Source organism: Cavia porcellus, unplaced genomic scaffold, assembly GCF_034190915.1.
Source record: "Cavia porcellus strain 051 isolate PalLab524CR breed Dunkin Hartley unplaced genomic scaffold, mCavPor4.1 scaffold_1, whole genome shotgun sequence".
In the NCBI taxonomy this organism is placed as follows: domain Eukaryota; kingdom Metazoa; phylum Chordata; class Mammalia; order Rodentia; family Caviidae; genus Cavia; species Cavia porcellus.
Genome location: NW_026947484.1, coordinates 214,529,981 through 214,545,428, shown reverse-complemented (window position 1 = coordinate 214,545,428; position 15,448 = coordinate 214,529,981). Strand labels below are relative to the sequence as shown.

Below are 15,448 nucleotides of genomic sequence, written 5' to 3'. Positions count from 1 at the left end.
ATAATTCTTTCAAGCATTATTTCTGTGCATTCTCTCTTCTCCTTTTGGGACCTCCTTTCTGTACATGTCAGTATGCATGATGGCATCCCACAGATCTCTGAGACACTGCCCATTTTCCTTCATTCTTTTCTTTCTGGTTCTCAATCTAGTGCTCTCAATTGACCTGACCTGTCTTCCCGATTTGATTCCTTTTCCATCTGTCAAGCCCTACTAAGGATTTTTCATTTTTGTTTTTGTGCTTTTCAGCTCCAAAATTTCTATTTATTCTTCCCCATCATATCTATGGATATTACATGGATATATATATATATATATATATATATATATTTATCGGTATTTTATATATATATTTTATCGGTACCGGGGATTGAACTCACCACCATGCGCTTGCAAGGCAGGCACTTACGCCACTGAGCTAAATCCCCAGCCCCTTGTATATTTGATTACACTCTTCACACACCATCTTTCAATTCCTTAGACATGCTTGGTTAATTGAACATATATAATCATGAATTTAGTCTTTGTCTCCTAAGTCCAATGTTTGGTTTTCCTCAGCACATCTTCTGTTGTCTGCCCCCTCCCCAATGCATGGCCACATTTTTGTTTCCTAACATGTTGAAAATTGGACATTTTAAGTAGTATAATAGGTACTGTAGTGAGGGTTTACAGGAGAAAAGATTTAATACAGGACACATAATTTATAGGATTATTTTATAACATTTGCCCAAAGAATCAAATGCAAAAGTGTGGGAGATCTGTCCATACACTAAGAGACCCAAAGAATTCAGCTGAGGGCCTGGGTCTCGTGGCAACGATCTGTATGAGTTCAGCTGAAAACCTAGAGCGAAGGGCGATATCCTCCACAAGTCCAGCTGCAGGCCGAGAGCCCATGACAATGTCTCATGCAAGTGCCTATCAAGGATCTGCACTGGGAAGGTCCAAAGGCCAGTGGTGGAAGCTGGAAAGGATGTACAGGTGTGACGAAAACAGCTGAGTTCTTAACAGAAAAACTAATGCGACCAACTTCTCCAGGAGAATCAACAGCACTAGTGTCTTCCCCTCCATTTCTTTTTTTATGCTCTTGGCTGCAGTCCTCAGATGGGCCTTTCACACCCAGAACCACACCGATTCAGCTGAGCTGGGTGTTACAAGTTGACCATTAGTTACTCCACCACAATAGGGCAATTCTAGAAATCGCAATTTTCCCTTCTTAGCATTTGCTCTTATTACTACTTTTCTTCTTTACTTAAATTTGTAATGTCTGTATTCTTTGTTCTGTGGTCAGAGATAATGACTGTAGAGTCTCCTTCAGCGCTCAGACTGGATGATTCTCATTGCTGAAAGGCTGTTGGTGGGGGCATCCTTTCAAAGTTTTGCTAGTCAGTTTACAATTTTGTCACGCTATTTTTTGCTTGCTCAGAGCCTTGTTAGCCTGAGGTGACCGATGACAGCCTTGTCATGTCTTTCCTGGCCACCTGTACAGCCCTCATCATGTACACAGTCCTGCACACCTTCTAGATTCCCAGGAATAGGATGGAGATTTTGAAAGCTGTTCATGAATATCTTGCTTCCCAGATTATCTTATTTTTGTTTTGTGTGGTTGCTTTGCCCCCTCAGCCCTGTTAGCACCACCATAGGCAGGTTTAACTTTGAACTGTTTTAACAACTGTTCTGGGGCTATGGCTCGTGCTGTTTGCACAGACGTGGTTCTGGGTCAGATTTTAAAGAAAATACTCAATCAAAAGAAACTGCCAGAAAATTCATATAGTGAAAGTTCTGCATAGCTGGATCTTCGGGTGAACTTTAGGTCCATTCTGTCTTTTAGTAGCTGCTAGGCTGCGGGCTTTCCATACTCTTATTGTGAAGCTGTTGGTTTTCAAGGCTGTCATGGCATTGAGATAAGACACAAGGACAGGGGGAGATACAGCACTCCAAAGCTCACTGTCCTGAGATCCAGCTGTCTTTATTGGTAAATTCATCTTGGACTTTTGCAGTCTTTAATTTCAAGAATTATGAAAAAATACAATTTTTAAAAAGCTTTTGTACCATTTACCTTGCTCTTATGGAGATTTTTATTCTGCCATTCTGCAAGCGCCCGCTCTGTCGTAATTTAGTTTTAGCAATGAAGAAAGTAGGCCCCGTTTTCACTGCTGCAAACTACAGAAACATTTCCAGATTTTAATTCTGAATGAGTATGTGCAGAAGGCTTGAAAAACTGTATGGTTTGTTTTCAGATTTGAAGATAAAGTAACAAAAGGATGGAGGCAAAATCTGACCTGATTTTTTGACCATAAAATTAGAAAAGTTCCTTACAATGACTAATAAAGATATGGTTATGACAATTATTTCAGTCCATCTCAGCAAGCACCTTTTTTCCTGCATTGTAATAATCAAGTTGAAAGGCTGGGTCTTAGCCACACGTAGCGGTGCACACCTGTAACCCCAGCTTTCTGGGAGACTCAGTAGTGTGGTCATCTCAAAATAAGGAATAAAAGGGCAGAGGGTGGCGTGCTCATGTGTGCCACCCCCAGTTCCATTAAAAAAAAAAGGCCTGTTCTGTCAAACTATCATATTATGACTTGAATAAATGATGCAGCTTCTCAGAGCTTTTTCTTCCTTTGTAAAAAGGACATAATTCTGTACTTGGTAGTTTTGTGGTGGCTGAGAAAATGAGGTACCGGTGGCAAGGTGCTGTCCCCAGCATGTACAAATGAAAACTGAGTTGTGGGAGTATGGACAGAGGTTCAGGTGACTTCAATAATCTGAGATGGTGTAATATGTAACTACAGCAGTTAATGCATATATAAAACAGCCTTATGTTTCCTTTTTGACTATGTAAATTTCTTCATAAAAGCTCATTAAACTTTAAATGTTCTGAATTGTTCAAAAGTCAATGAAAGGGACCTAACAGAAGTGCCTCTTCCATCTCACCCTTCCTACGTTGTTTGTGGTCTTGTTCTTTATTGAGGAAACACTTTTCATTGAAAAAGCATCTTTCTTTCACCAAGGCAACATCAGTAGTCTCTTATCCGAGTGTAAGGATCAGACCCTCGGCAGTTTATCTCGTGTTCAATGCCCCTGTGAGTTCTCTTGACAAACTGGATGATCATCTGGTGCCAAATGGTAAACAGACGAACTGTACGGCAAGCAGCAGGCTTGGGACCCCAGATCGGGTTTGCCAGTGCCACCATCCCGCAGATATTCTTCCGCTAAATAGGGTAAATCTTCCAGAAAACTGTAAATACTGCTTTTTTTTTTTTTTTTTTCAAATGTCTGCCTTTCAGATTGGTGGGCCAGACAGTGCCCGGCTGACGTCACGTTTGGGGAAGCAATACGTCAACACCATGCACATGCTGCTCTTCACACTCCCCGGGACGCCGATCACTTACTATGGAGAGGAGATAGGCATGAGAGACATTTTAGCCACAGATCTCAACGAAAACTATGATAGTGTAAGTGTCATCAATTTAACCTTGCACTCCAGCCAAAAAATCAATACAGTAATCCTCAGTCCAAGAACATTTTTTTGTGAACAATGTGGTTCCTAAACAGAAGTGTTCAGCAAAATGTGCTTCCTTTGTAAGCTCTGCACACTGGGTGATGAGCGTGACCGTGGCTGTCTTCCCAGAACTGTGGAATGAATGATTAAGTTTGTGAATCAAGGCACTTTTTTTTTTGAAATGGCACATTGAACCTGAACCTTTACAGTGAGCTACAATTCCCAAACCCTTTTATTTTTTGAGTCTTGATGATGTTAAGTTGCTCAGGTTGGGCTCAAACTTGAATCACCTGCCTCAGCCTCCTGGAGTGCTGGATGACAGATGTGCACCACCATGCCCAGGTGCTTTTCTACCAGTTTTCTTGGTGGTTGAGAGTTTATTAAAAATACTGCTTTGCAGAACTGAGCTTCTTGAGCAGGGGCAAGGATTTTGCATTTTAAATGTTTTCTAGCTGATTCTTAGACACACTGACATTTGAGAACCAGTGCTTTTGTTTGCAGAATTATTCATTGATCTTTGCCAAAAATATGGAGAAATAATGCTTTTTAGTTTTTATTTAGCTTGCTAGATGAACACAGCATGAAGACTGTTTCTTTTGTTAAGTGTAATCCAGAGCCCAAGTTGGCTGGCTTCTGTTCTGCTTTCTTTTGAGCCAGGGTCCTCACAATTGTGTGGCTGGGTAGATGGCTGATCTTTTATACTTTTGAGACAGGATCTCTCTTTGCAGTTTGGGCTGGCCTTGAGCTCACTTTGTAGCCCAGGCTGGTCTCAAACTTGCAACGATCCTCCTGCCTCAGCCTCCCAAGTGCTGGGATTATAGGAGTGAGCCACTACGTCCAGCTAGATGGCTGATCTTGAACCTTTACTTTGGATGGTTAGCTCTCTCAATTGCATGGGACCTGATTTCCCAAATATTTGGTGAAGTGGAACTTTTTCTCTATCAGCTAAGTTTGTGTGTGAGCACTCAAGTGGAATAACCACACTGGAGAAATGGGTAGGGCAGAATTCAGGAGCACTGGCAGCCAGCAGCGTTCCTGAATTCACCAGCACCGCATCCCAATGCAGTGAAGTAGCATGAATTAGTAATTGCTTATTTTGAAATCCTACATTACTGATTTTTAGGGAAAAGCCGCAAAAACTACAATCATGTTGAGTTCAGTCAGTGCAGTCTATTCAAACTCAAGATGCTGTTCACCATTTTCCACTGAAAAGTACCCAACTGGCTTGTGCATTGCATGTTGAGCCTTTTCAAGATAACTGCTAATGAGTATCAGCATCAGTTAAGAACTACAGGGACCTAAACGGTTATGAAGTCAATTATGAAGGAGCGAAGTGTATTTCACTCTTAACCACCTGACAATTGCGCTCTCTTTCTGGTCTTTTGACACAGAGCACTCTTTTTTCAAAGTCACCAATGCAGTGGGATAATAGTTCAAATGCTGGGTTTTCTGAAGGAAATCACACTTGGTTACCCACCAATTCTGATTACCACACTGTCAATGTCCAGGTAAGTATCAATGGCAATTTTATGTCGACTTTAGAAACAGAACATGAGTTTCTGGGATGGATGACACATAGTCACCCTAAGTGTGCTAAAACCTTAGCCAGTGATGATCTTTAAATCCATCACAGACCTCCCTTGTAGTTCTATCTGCAGGAAGTTTGCAAATCATGCTCTTGTGAAAACACAAACCAGTACACAAGTTTGCTGTCTGGGAAGTCATTAATAATATACAGCTCTGCTCTGGAATGACTTTTACTGAGACCTCTGATCTATAAAAAAACTTAACTGTAAAGTCTGTCAGGCAGTTCACCTACACTTCCTCCTCTTTCCCTCAAAAGCCCGAAGCAAGGTGGGTGGACAGGCAGATCCATCAATGAGTCTAGCTGATGTAGATCTGAAAGCAACATGATTTTCCTGAAGCAACAGAAGGCGGGATTAACCTCTTAGGTAGCTCGTCTAGAAAAGCACACCCTTTGGCTTCTGCCTGTACTGTTTTCTCTCCTAACAGTGACTAATAACCAGTGATGCATGAGTGGCAATTTCACTGGAAAAAATCTACAGCAGTTTAGGGAAAGACTATTGGTTTGCATTCTATGAGGAAACCTAACACGTTTATAATCTTCCAGTCCAAATGTCTAAGTAATCCATGGAAACTCCTCAGGGTTACTGTGATATAGAACTCCATACTGCCTTCCTGTTACCACAAAACCCCCACACTATGTACTGCTGAGGGTTCCTAGATAGCTTATTATGGAAACACACACACACACACACACACACACACACTCTGCCATAAACAAAAACTTAAGGAAAGCTACCTGGTGTGGTGATGTACACCTATCATCTCACCCACTGGGAAGGCTGAGGCAGGATTTCAAGATTGGGGCCACCCAGGCAGCTGAGTAGAACACTTTCTCAAAATAAAAATAAATAAAAAGGGCTGGAGATGTAGTTCAACATTCCTTCGGTTCAATTCCCTGTATTACAAACAAAATAACACAGACCAAGAAAGAAAATCCAGTTGAAAATAAAAGCCTTTATTTATCATCTATCTTCTAATCTATAATCTTCCTGCAGTGAGTTATATCCATAGCCTTTTGAAAAAATTTTTTTTGTCTTTTTCATTTTTATCGGTACCAGGGATTGAACTCACAACCGCACACTTGAAAGGAAGGCGCTTATGCCGCTGAGCTAAATCCCCAGCCTCGCCTTTTAAAATTTTGAGACAGGGTCTGAGTTACCACACTGGGCTTGAATTTGCAATCCTCCTGTTTCACTGTCACAAATCTGGTACAGAATTATTGGTGTGTGCCACCATGTGCAGCTTAATTTTGATGCCCAATGTGGAACAATGTATTCTAGAACAAAAATCTTAGTGATTTATTTCTGTATGGTAAGTGGTAGAGATTCAGGTGTGTGGAGAAACCGTGAGTGCAGGCAGCTAACAGGCTTGTGCAGGGATGGGAAAGAAAAGTCTAGACTCGAGCTGTTTGGTGCCCTTTAACTATGGTGACTTAAAAGCAAACAAGTGCAACTTTACTTCCTGGTCACACTAATATCTGTGCATGCCTTATGGCTGTCATTTTGGACAGCAGAAAGAGCATCTCCAGCACTGTAGAATGTTCTGTTGGACAGTATTGTTCTTGATGGTGATGAAAATTTATATTAAAAAGTCCTATAATTTTAAGAGTAACCAGTAGTAGGGCAAACATATTTTCAAGATATTAGAAGGAAAAAAAACTACATAATTCATCCAATAAAAGGCTTTAAAAAAGGCAAAGAATCTAAACAAAACGATCGATCTAAGATAAAGTAAGGAATTTGAAATTATATCTGCATAGAAGGTAATCACAAAGATGAAGAGGTCAAATTCATGTATTAGAAGACCAAAAAATCACTCAGACTAAATAATAAGACAAAATTCAGATACAAGGGATAAAGTTAAAACAAAGGACTCCAAGAAGATCTAACAGGCAAACAGTAACAGAAAGCTTACGATTTAGCCATCAAAATAAAAACTGTACTTCTGGGTTAGATATTTTGGATATCTGTATCTAGGAATATCTGCAGATGTACAAAATGATAAATATGCAAGATAAACAAAATGATAAATATGATCTTGACAGCAACATCATTTGTAACAGAAAACTCAAAAAATGACTTCAACATTTTATCTACAGAAAACCAGAAAACCAATCAATTATGGGGGTAAAATACAGCTTTTAAAAAGAATCAGTGTATGAGAACAGTTGAAATGATGAGACCATTTCTTATCTATTTAATTAAAAACTGGACAATGGTAATACACTACCACTTGTATAAAGAAAATGTCTACTTAGTTTGCAGAGGCACAGAATTCCAGGATGCATAAAAATGAAGGAATAGAAACAGTGTACTGTCTCAGGGAGGGGAATGGGAAAGCCAGGGAATAGCTAAGAAAACCTTTCATGTATGCCTCACTCTTGCAACTAAATTCTGTACTACATGCGCACATGTCCCAGTCAAAAAACGGAGTTCTAAAAAGCAAGCTTGGAAATTTTTTAATAGCAGACAAAATAGAATTCAGTATGAAAAGCATTATATGAAGCAAAGGCAATTTTTAAAATTTGAAAAAAATGGTTCACTAAAATCATGAATATGCATGTTACAATAGCTTCAAAAGATATGAAACACATATTCTGATCAATGCGAAGAAAAACTGACAAATTCACAATTACAAGAACTTGAGACAAAAATAACAGCTATCACTGAGCACTTTCCATGTGACTGGCACGGTACACTATGTGCTTTTCATGCGTTACCTACGCTACAGAAAATGCTGGGATAACGTTGACAGGTCATATACACACACCATAAATATTGTTGTACATGATACACAGAGAATATACTTTATTTTTCAAACACCTATGAGATATTCATTTAAGACACATGGTAAGCATCCACCCCTAAAGAACAAGAACAACAATAACAACCACCGTCCCCGCAACGAGGTTGGCAAGATACAGCGAAATGAACATTATTGTCGATTTGGCAACAGCTCTTCTGAAGAATCATTTGGCATTATGCATCAAAAGTCCACACTCTTTGACAGTTATCTTTTTGACAATCTATCCTTAAATAAATAATATAAAATACATAGGAAGGGGGAACAAAGGGAAGTGTGGCATAATTATTTCACAGAACGTACCATTAAAATGACACGGGGTTATATTATAGAGGCAAAATGTGAGATGTTCAGGGAGGAAAACCAAGAAAAATACATTTACATGTTTTATCTAGCTGTAAAATAAGCTCAAATCTTTAACAGCCAACCCTTTCATGATAAAAGCAGCCCCTACAATTTTTATCTTTCACTTTAAGCAGTTTTTTGTTTTGTATCTTTGGAAACTTCATGTTCCATCAATAGCTGGGCAAGACATCCGTGTCTGCTGCAGCCTACACATCATTCTACGAAAGAGACCGCGTAGGCCCGAACGCATCAGGAGTTCCCCGGGGTCCGCTGCCATGTAGGCTTCTTCCATGCACTTGGCAATTACAATTCAGCGCAGTAATGTCACTTAGGTCAGCACAGTAATGTTCCTTATTAGAACAGTGGTGCTACTTTGGCTGTGAACACTTGTTTCAGAGTTTTTGCAATGGAGTCGAATTTGGTTCCTGTAGAGCTAGATGTGGCTGGGGACTGCACACTGTGGGGACTTCCAGACAAGCTGCACAACGGACTCTGCACTGACAGTTTTTATATAAATTATTGTTTACTTATTAATGCATAAAATTTGGCAGTTATTTTCAGGAGCAAAATAAAAGCAATTGGGGGAAGGATAATTCCTTATTAGATACTAAAATATATTTTAAAAAAGTCCTCAGAATCAAACATTTATGTAAATTTTTTTTGAAAAAACAGGTCCAAGAGACTCAGCCTAGTTCTGCTTTGAAACTGTACCAAGATTTAAGTCTGCTTCATGCCAATGAGCTGCTCATCAGCAGGGGCTGGTTTTGCCTTCTGAGCAATGACAGCAACTCTGTCGTGTACACAAGGGAGCTGGATGGCATAGACAGAGTCTTTCTTGTGGTTCTGAATTTTGGAGACTCAACACTGCTAAACCTACAGGACATGAATTTAGGTCTTCCTACAAAACTGAGGGTAAGACTGAGTACCAACCCTGCCTCCACACGCGGTGAAGTTGACACAGGTGGCCTTTCTCTGGAGCAGGGAGAAGGACTAATCCTTGAATACAACACGAACAATCTCTTTCATCAGCTAACAGCATTCAGAGACAAATGCTTTGTCTCCAATCGAGCCTGCTACTCCAGTGCCTTCAACATACTGTACAGTGTGTGTTAAGGGACTCTCTGGACGGCATGGCGACACTGGCTCTCATATTTAACTTCACAAAGAGCACGCTGCTGCATAAACTTTATAAATACTCACTAATTCCTCACTATTTCTGTCACTTGAATGTAAATGCTTTACAAAAAGTTCTCAAATGTTTAAAATAATAATAAAGTGTTTAAAAGAAAATTGTTGCTTGGAGGAACTTGTAATATAAATATTAAATAACATCAACAGGAGATGATCAAAACACCACAGGACTCGAGATTATTCAAAAGCTCTACGAATTTCAATTTGAAGAATGTTTTCTCCTTAAAATGTAGCCATAGAAACTGGAAGATGACTCACTGTCACAGTGACTAAAAATATTCACTAGCGAAGAGGAAGGATACTAACTTTTTAAAGAAAACCTTAGCAAATAGACAAAGGCAGAGTTCTGATTGGAGGGAGACCCGGCGTTTGGCTGTCCCAGTCCTTCCGGGGTCCCTCTGGGGCCCCTCCATGTCCGAAAGAGACCACCTGCCATCTGCCCAGGTAAGGGGTGTGTGTCAGTGGATGAGAACAGTACAACTGGCCGAGAAGCAGGCTAAGCACAACTTGGATGGATAAGCAGCTTATAAAAACTTCTCTAATAACTTAAAATCTCACCTTTGCTAACCCAACTGGAACTAAGACTATAGAGAACTTCAGTGTATCTCCAAATCCCAGCTCAATGTAGCATTTCAGAATTTTAGGTATTTCTTAAGATCCTCAAAAACACTGGTGCTGTCAAGTCCAAGTTCATCATACAGGAATTTAATTTGGGCGGTAATCTAAAAGAAACACATTATAAAATTAGACAGAAGGACTCTGTGGTATAATTCCAGTGTTATAATTTTTTCACACAACTCTGAAGTCAGCAACTTATGGCAGGAATATTTTGATTTGGCACAGAGGCAGAACTCTTGCGATAACGACGATTCAGTTCCCTTCTTTAGTGCCCATTTATCAGTAAAAGAGAGCCTTTTCCCTCACTGACTCAGTGGGGCAGTTCCCCTCAGCGTTGACATCTGTCAAGCAGTGGTGTCATACATCCTGCCACTACCATGGAAAAGGCTGAACACAATCAATCTCTACTTGGGTAACCTCGCAACTGAGCGAGCACAACATACCTTTTTGTGAGAATCTTCAATCACATGATTCCCTCCGGGCTGAATATCTAAAATAATATTGGGGGTCTGATAGCCTGAAAGAGGTAACATAAAACAATCAGAAGATCTTTTATAAGACGGAGACCCATTTCTTCTGTCCTTTGGAGGACTCTGTTCAAAAATACAACCCAGGAACCAGGGCAAAACCACCATCAGCACCACCAACAAAGAAGGGAGGAGGGGCAACTGCGGGCAATGGGAAAGCCCTGGTGCCTCAGGGAGTTTGTGTTCCAGGAGAGAGGCAAGAGCAAGAGCCTGCTGGACCCGAGAGTCCTGTGCTCTGCAAACACCATGCTTACTACTGGGTGAGAAGAAAAAAACAGAGCTGGATACAGGCGGAGTGTGATGGTGGCTGGGTTCCTCCATTTTTTAAACCCAGAATATCTTGGCTTGAGGTTTCAAAGCAAAAAGGGAGCTCTCATCTAATGAAAATGAAAAGAACTACCTGGAAGAAATTAATGCGAATGGTCTGGGCACTTAAATTCCAAAGCAAAAACCTAGAATCTTGCTAGATTCAGATTCCCACAAATGATGTCTCAGGAAGTGTTGAATGGTCGCCCAAGGGTACATCTCTATTTAAATTTACTTTTCTGTGTCCTTTCAAAGGAGGTGACACAGTTACAGGTGTATCATCTTTAACTGAGTAGTCAACATGGGAAGACAAGTGAATGTCTTAAACAATGGGCAGCTGACTTGGTGTGAGCCTGAAACACACTCCTCTCGAAGAAGGCTGCCCAGGGCTGCCGTGTGTCAGCCATGCTGCCCGCATCCTGCTGCCTCCTACCTGCACCTGTGTTCTTGGAATACTCCATGACCGCCTTCTTGAGTTTCTCTGTGTAGTTCATGATTCCCTTCAGAGGGACACGCTCATCATGTTCGTAAGCTGTGATGTGCACTGAAGGGTAATGCTGAAAGAAACAGACGTGCAGTGTACTTCTTACAGTCTCTCCTACAAATTATGGAAAAGAGTTACCTCCAATTCCCCCAAGTGCTAGACGTTTTTTCTCACTGGATACTCTTGAATGATACAACCGGATACCATAGTATCCAATATGTACTATGTTGTATATGCACTATACAAATAATATCCAACACAGACTTCCTGTTATCTGGAATAGTCTGTTCTTGTCCAAAGACACTGGAGGCCATCTCATCTAGTGATTAAGGCATGCAGTAACTTTTCCCTGAGGTTTTAACTGGAAACAAACATGGCAGAGATGGTGCTGGAAGACATGTGGGTACCAGAAACAGAAACAGAAACAGCTCCAAAGCCCTGCTAACTCCCACCTCAGCTCAGCTAAGTACCCTTTTGCTTATCTTTTCTGTCACTTCGCGACAGTGTAGAGCTGTCTTTTATTACCTGAGGTTTAATATTTTGATAAGGACAGTAAAGTTTTATGTAGCTCTTGTGTCTTTCATCAGATGAAGGATTCCCCCATTCTTCTAATTCTTCTAGTGTCAGAGGAAGGCTGGTGTCCATCATGGTGTTGAGAACATCCAAGAAAGGTGCCTAATAAAAAAGCCACAGAAATTTGTATTTCAATCAGGAAGTTGGTAAGATGAGTTTCAGAAAAACAGTACAGGAACACACAGTGATGTGACACAATACAGTCGAAGAAGCTGTGTGGATTCCCGGAGCCGGGCTAGCTGCTCAGTCTTAACCACAGCCAGTGATGTGTACCTAGCTTTGTAGCGCACCAGCTCCTCGAGCGGTATTTGTAACAAAAAAGGGCTATCTTCTATATTCACAATTGTTTTTTTAGTTTGATCCCCTTTACTTATGTTTTTTCTTAAAAAATGTGATAAATATTATTTCACACTTATTAGGATGGCTACTATATTTAAAAAACAACCAAAAAATATCAAGCGCTGGTGAGCACCTGGATTCCACATGCACTGCTGAAGTGGGAGACAGCGCAGCCCTGTGGGAAGAGATGTCTGCTCCCAGCAGGATTAACTGAGGATCACCTTAGAGACAACACCCTGGCTTTGTATACACTCAAAGGAACTGAAAGTGGGGGTTTGAAGACTCCCTTTCAGCCGCAGCATCACTAAAAGATGGAAACAACCCAAGTGAATAAAGAGGCCACGTGTGGTGTGTACTTATAATGAAATACCACTCAGCTTGACACAGGAAATGAGACGACACCTGCTAAACACAGATGAGCCTAAGGGTGCCGTTTAAGTGAAATAAGCCAGTGTCAAAAAGATAAATCCTACGGCTGCGGCAGCAGCAGCAGGCTGTAGCGTGTTTGGTTAGCATACACCAGGCCCCAGGGTCACTCCCCAGTGCTAGGAAAGAAAGTAAATTTTGTATGACTCCATCTGGGGGCGGTACCTGGAGTAGTCAAAGTCTTACAACCAAAAAAGCACACGGATGATTTCCAAGGGTTGGGAGAAGGAAATGGAGACTCATTCCACGGGTATAGCATTTACAATTTGGCAGCATGAAAACTGAAGACCACACAACAATATGAATGTACTTAGCACTACTAAGTTGTGCAACTAACAATGGTTAAGATGACATATCTTGTTATTTTAACACAACTAAAAATTCTTAGCTAGGTGTGACGGCATATACTTGTCCTCCTAGCACTCTAAGAGGCTGAGGCAAGAGGACTCCAAGTTTAACCCCAAAATGGGAAAGTTACTGAGACCGTGCCTCAAAATAAAAATTTGAATGTGTGTATGATGCATTTTTGTTTTGCTGAGACACGGTCTTGCTATGCGGTTCTGACTGGCTCTGAACCCACTGTGCAACCCAGTCTGGCCTCAAACTTGTTGTAATCTTCTTGCCTCAGTCTCATAAATGCTGGGATGACAGATGTGTGCACCACATCTGGTTGTTAAAAACCGCTGGTGAGGTAGCTCAGTACAGAGGCCCTGGATTCATTCCCTACTGTCAAAAACAACCCAACTACAACAAATATTTTAAATGTGAAAAGTTCTCCCCCTAACCCATACATTCTACTTCACCAGTTAAAATTTTATATTAAAAGTGAATGTTCTTGAAGACAATTAGAGAATATCCAAGGTAAAAGAAGACAAAGCCATCCACTGGCTCTCATCACCAGCCTAGAAACATTTAGCAAAAGCAGCCCGCCGTTAGGTTTAGCCTTGCGTTCTTCAGATCACATGCTCCTCAGCTTCCTCTGGTGTTACTGTGAACCTGCTTTCCAGTGGGCTTCTGTAATCCTTTTTGGCTGCCCAGCAGCTGAGATAATCAGTCTGACCAAATGGAGTCTGCCTTTCCCTACCGAGACACCAGTCTCTTTCAGCTTCTCTGCAGCTCAGGAGTAGCTACGCCGCTGAGGTCTCCATGCCGACATCGGGGCTCCATGTGTGGGGTGAGGAGCTGGTGACTGAAGGAAACTGAGTGGGGAACTCATGCAGGGGACAGCGTGACAAAGCCACTATGCAGGTGCAGTGCTGAGGAGCGGCCATGTGTGCCCTGCAGAGCAGCAGCGGGGGCTTTGTGGGCCGTTTCTGTTCCTGGCTGTGCAGCCTCTGACTCTGGTTCTGAAGGCAACCACTTTTACCTAATACCTTACACATACACTTCTGATAATTTCCTTTCTAGCGAGGAAAGTCAAGGTTAGTGTTCCATTTCCTTTACATTGTAAATGAGTCTACTACCACCTCTGTGGATAGGTGTCTTTCCTGACCAGTTTTCCATTTTTAAAAGTACATCTTCAGATTAGAGATATTTAACATTTATTTACGTATTACAAGCTCACAGTGTGTACTCCTTACCCTCAAGAAACAAAACAAAACAATTTACTCTCTCCCATCCCAGTCATTATTTCCCCAACTACATAAACAGGAAGCAGGAGAGTGCCAAGAGGCGAAACCAACTGGGATGACGCAGCTTCACGGTTTTGGAGAACTACAAGAAAACACTGCAGGGTAATTTGAGAATGAGACATTTTTCAATTAAAATACAGGAAAACTATATCCAAGAGACCATTAAAACTGCAGTATCTTAAAAAAAACAAAACCCAAAATCCAGGACTAAAAGCTGATGAGCAACTGGACTGTCAAACTGGCGAGGAGCCCGAGGAGGTGACGCACTGCTGACCACAGCATGTTCCACCCAGTCCTGTGACTGTGGGGTCGCCAGACTTTATCTCCTTCCATCACTTCTCAATGCTCTGACAAACACAGAGTGCTCAGGGGGAATAAATATTAATCTCCTGGTGGAAATCCTTAAAAGTTAGTAAAGAAGACCGTCAGAGAATAATAAGCAAATGTAGGTAGTAAAACTACAATAGTTTTACAAGTTCTAGAGCTATGATTCTGCACTTAAACTTAAAAGCCTTGTTGTAGTCTTATGCTGTAGTAAAACTGTAACACTTTTTTTTAGTGCAGCCGAGGGCTCCACGCCTGCCCATTCTGTAAAGAGGAGACAGAGCATACTCACCTCCAAGGTCACAGCTCTCAGGAGCTCTGGACTGGAGTTACACAGTGCTCCCACAAGCACCCCTCCAGCACTGAAAGCGGTCAGGGTTGTTAGACTTGGCTGAGAAAAGCCCTGGCCATGAAGCGTCTGAATGCAAGCCTCTAAGTCGGCAAGGCCATTGAGCTTTTTAGTTAGGCGGCCATCGGCGTGCCACTGGAGGCCTAACTCACCACCTCCCCTGAAATTAAAGGGCAAAGAAGTTTTAGTGGGTAAAAAGTGATAAGGATGTAGGAAGGCAAACAAAACATACCTGGTGGCTTGTTTTCGTATGTCCTCAAGCCAAAAATTGTTTTCCTAGTTTTAATGGCTAGGGAAACACAAGAAGGAGTATACACGATAAAGCTTAAAATGTTTATTATCGAGTTCTTCAGAAAAAGAAGTTTGCCAACCCTTGACGTAGACAATCAAAAAGTAACTCAGCAAGTATAGTTTGAGTGCCTGTGCACTATTTATTGGGGACTGTGG

General features: G+C 41.3%; 2 protein-coding genes across 8 annotated transcripts in view; one reads left to right on the top strand and one right to left on the bottom strand.

Moving 5' to 3' along the window:
• Slc3a1 (solute carrier family 3 member 1) overlaps positions 1–9,523 on the top strand; it is a 49,669-nt gene extending 40,146 nt beyond the window's left edge. The window contains exons 9-11 of the mRNA XM_003472929.5: positions 3,285–3,452; positions 4,891–5,007; positions 8,906–9,523. Of these exons, the coding sequence (XP_003472977.1) occupies positions 3,285–3,452; positions 4,891–5,007; positions 8,906–9,346 (726 nt within the window). The 3' untranslated portion in view covers positions 9,347–9,523. The remainder of the gene's footprint in view (positions 1–3,284; positions 3,453–4,890; positions 5,008–8,905) is intronic.
• The window catches only part of Prepl (prolyl endopeptidase like), a 35,919-nt gene continuing 27,999 nt past the window's right edge, over positions 7,529–15,448 (bottom strand). For all 7 annotated transcript variants that reach the window (XM_023566366.2, XM_013155788.3, XM_013155787.3 and 4 more), the window contains 5 exons: positions 14,945–15,161; positions 11,885–12,034; positions 11,309–11,432; positions 10,486–10,559; positions 7,529–10,146 (listed from right to left, as the gene is read on the bottom strand). In XM_023566366.2, the coding sequence (XP_023422134.1) occupies positions 10,057–10,146; positions 10,486–10,559; positions 11,309–11,432; positions 11,885–12,034; positions 14,945–15,161 (655 nt within the window). In that variant the 3' untranslated portion in view covers positions 7,529–10,056. The remainder of the gene's footprint in view (positions 10,147–10,485; positions 10,560–11,308; positions 11,433–11,884; positions 12,035–14,944; positions 15,162–15,448) is intronic.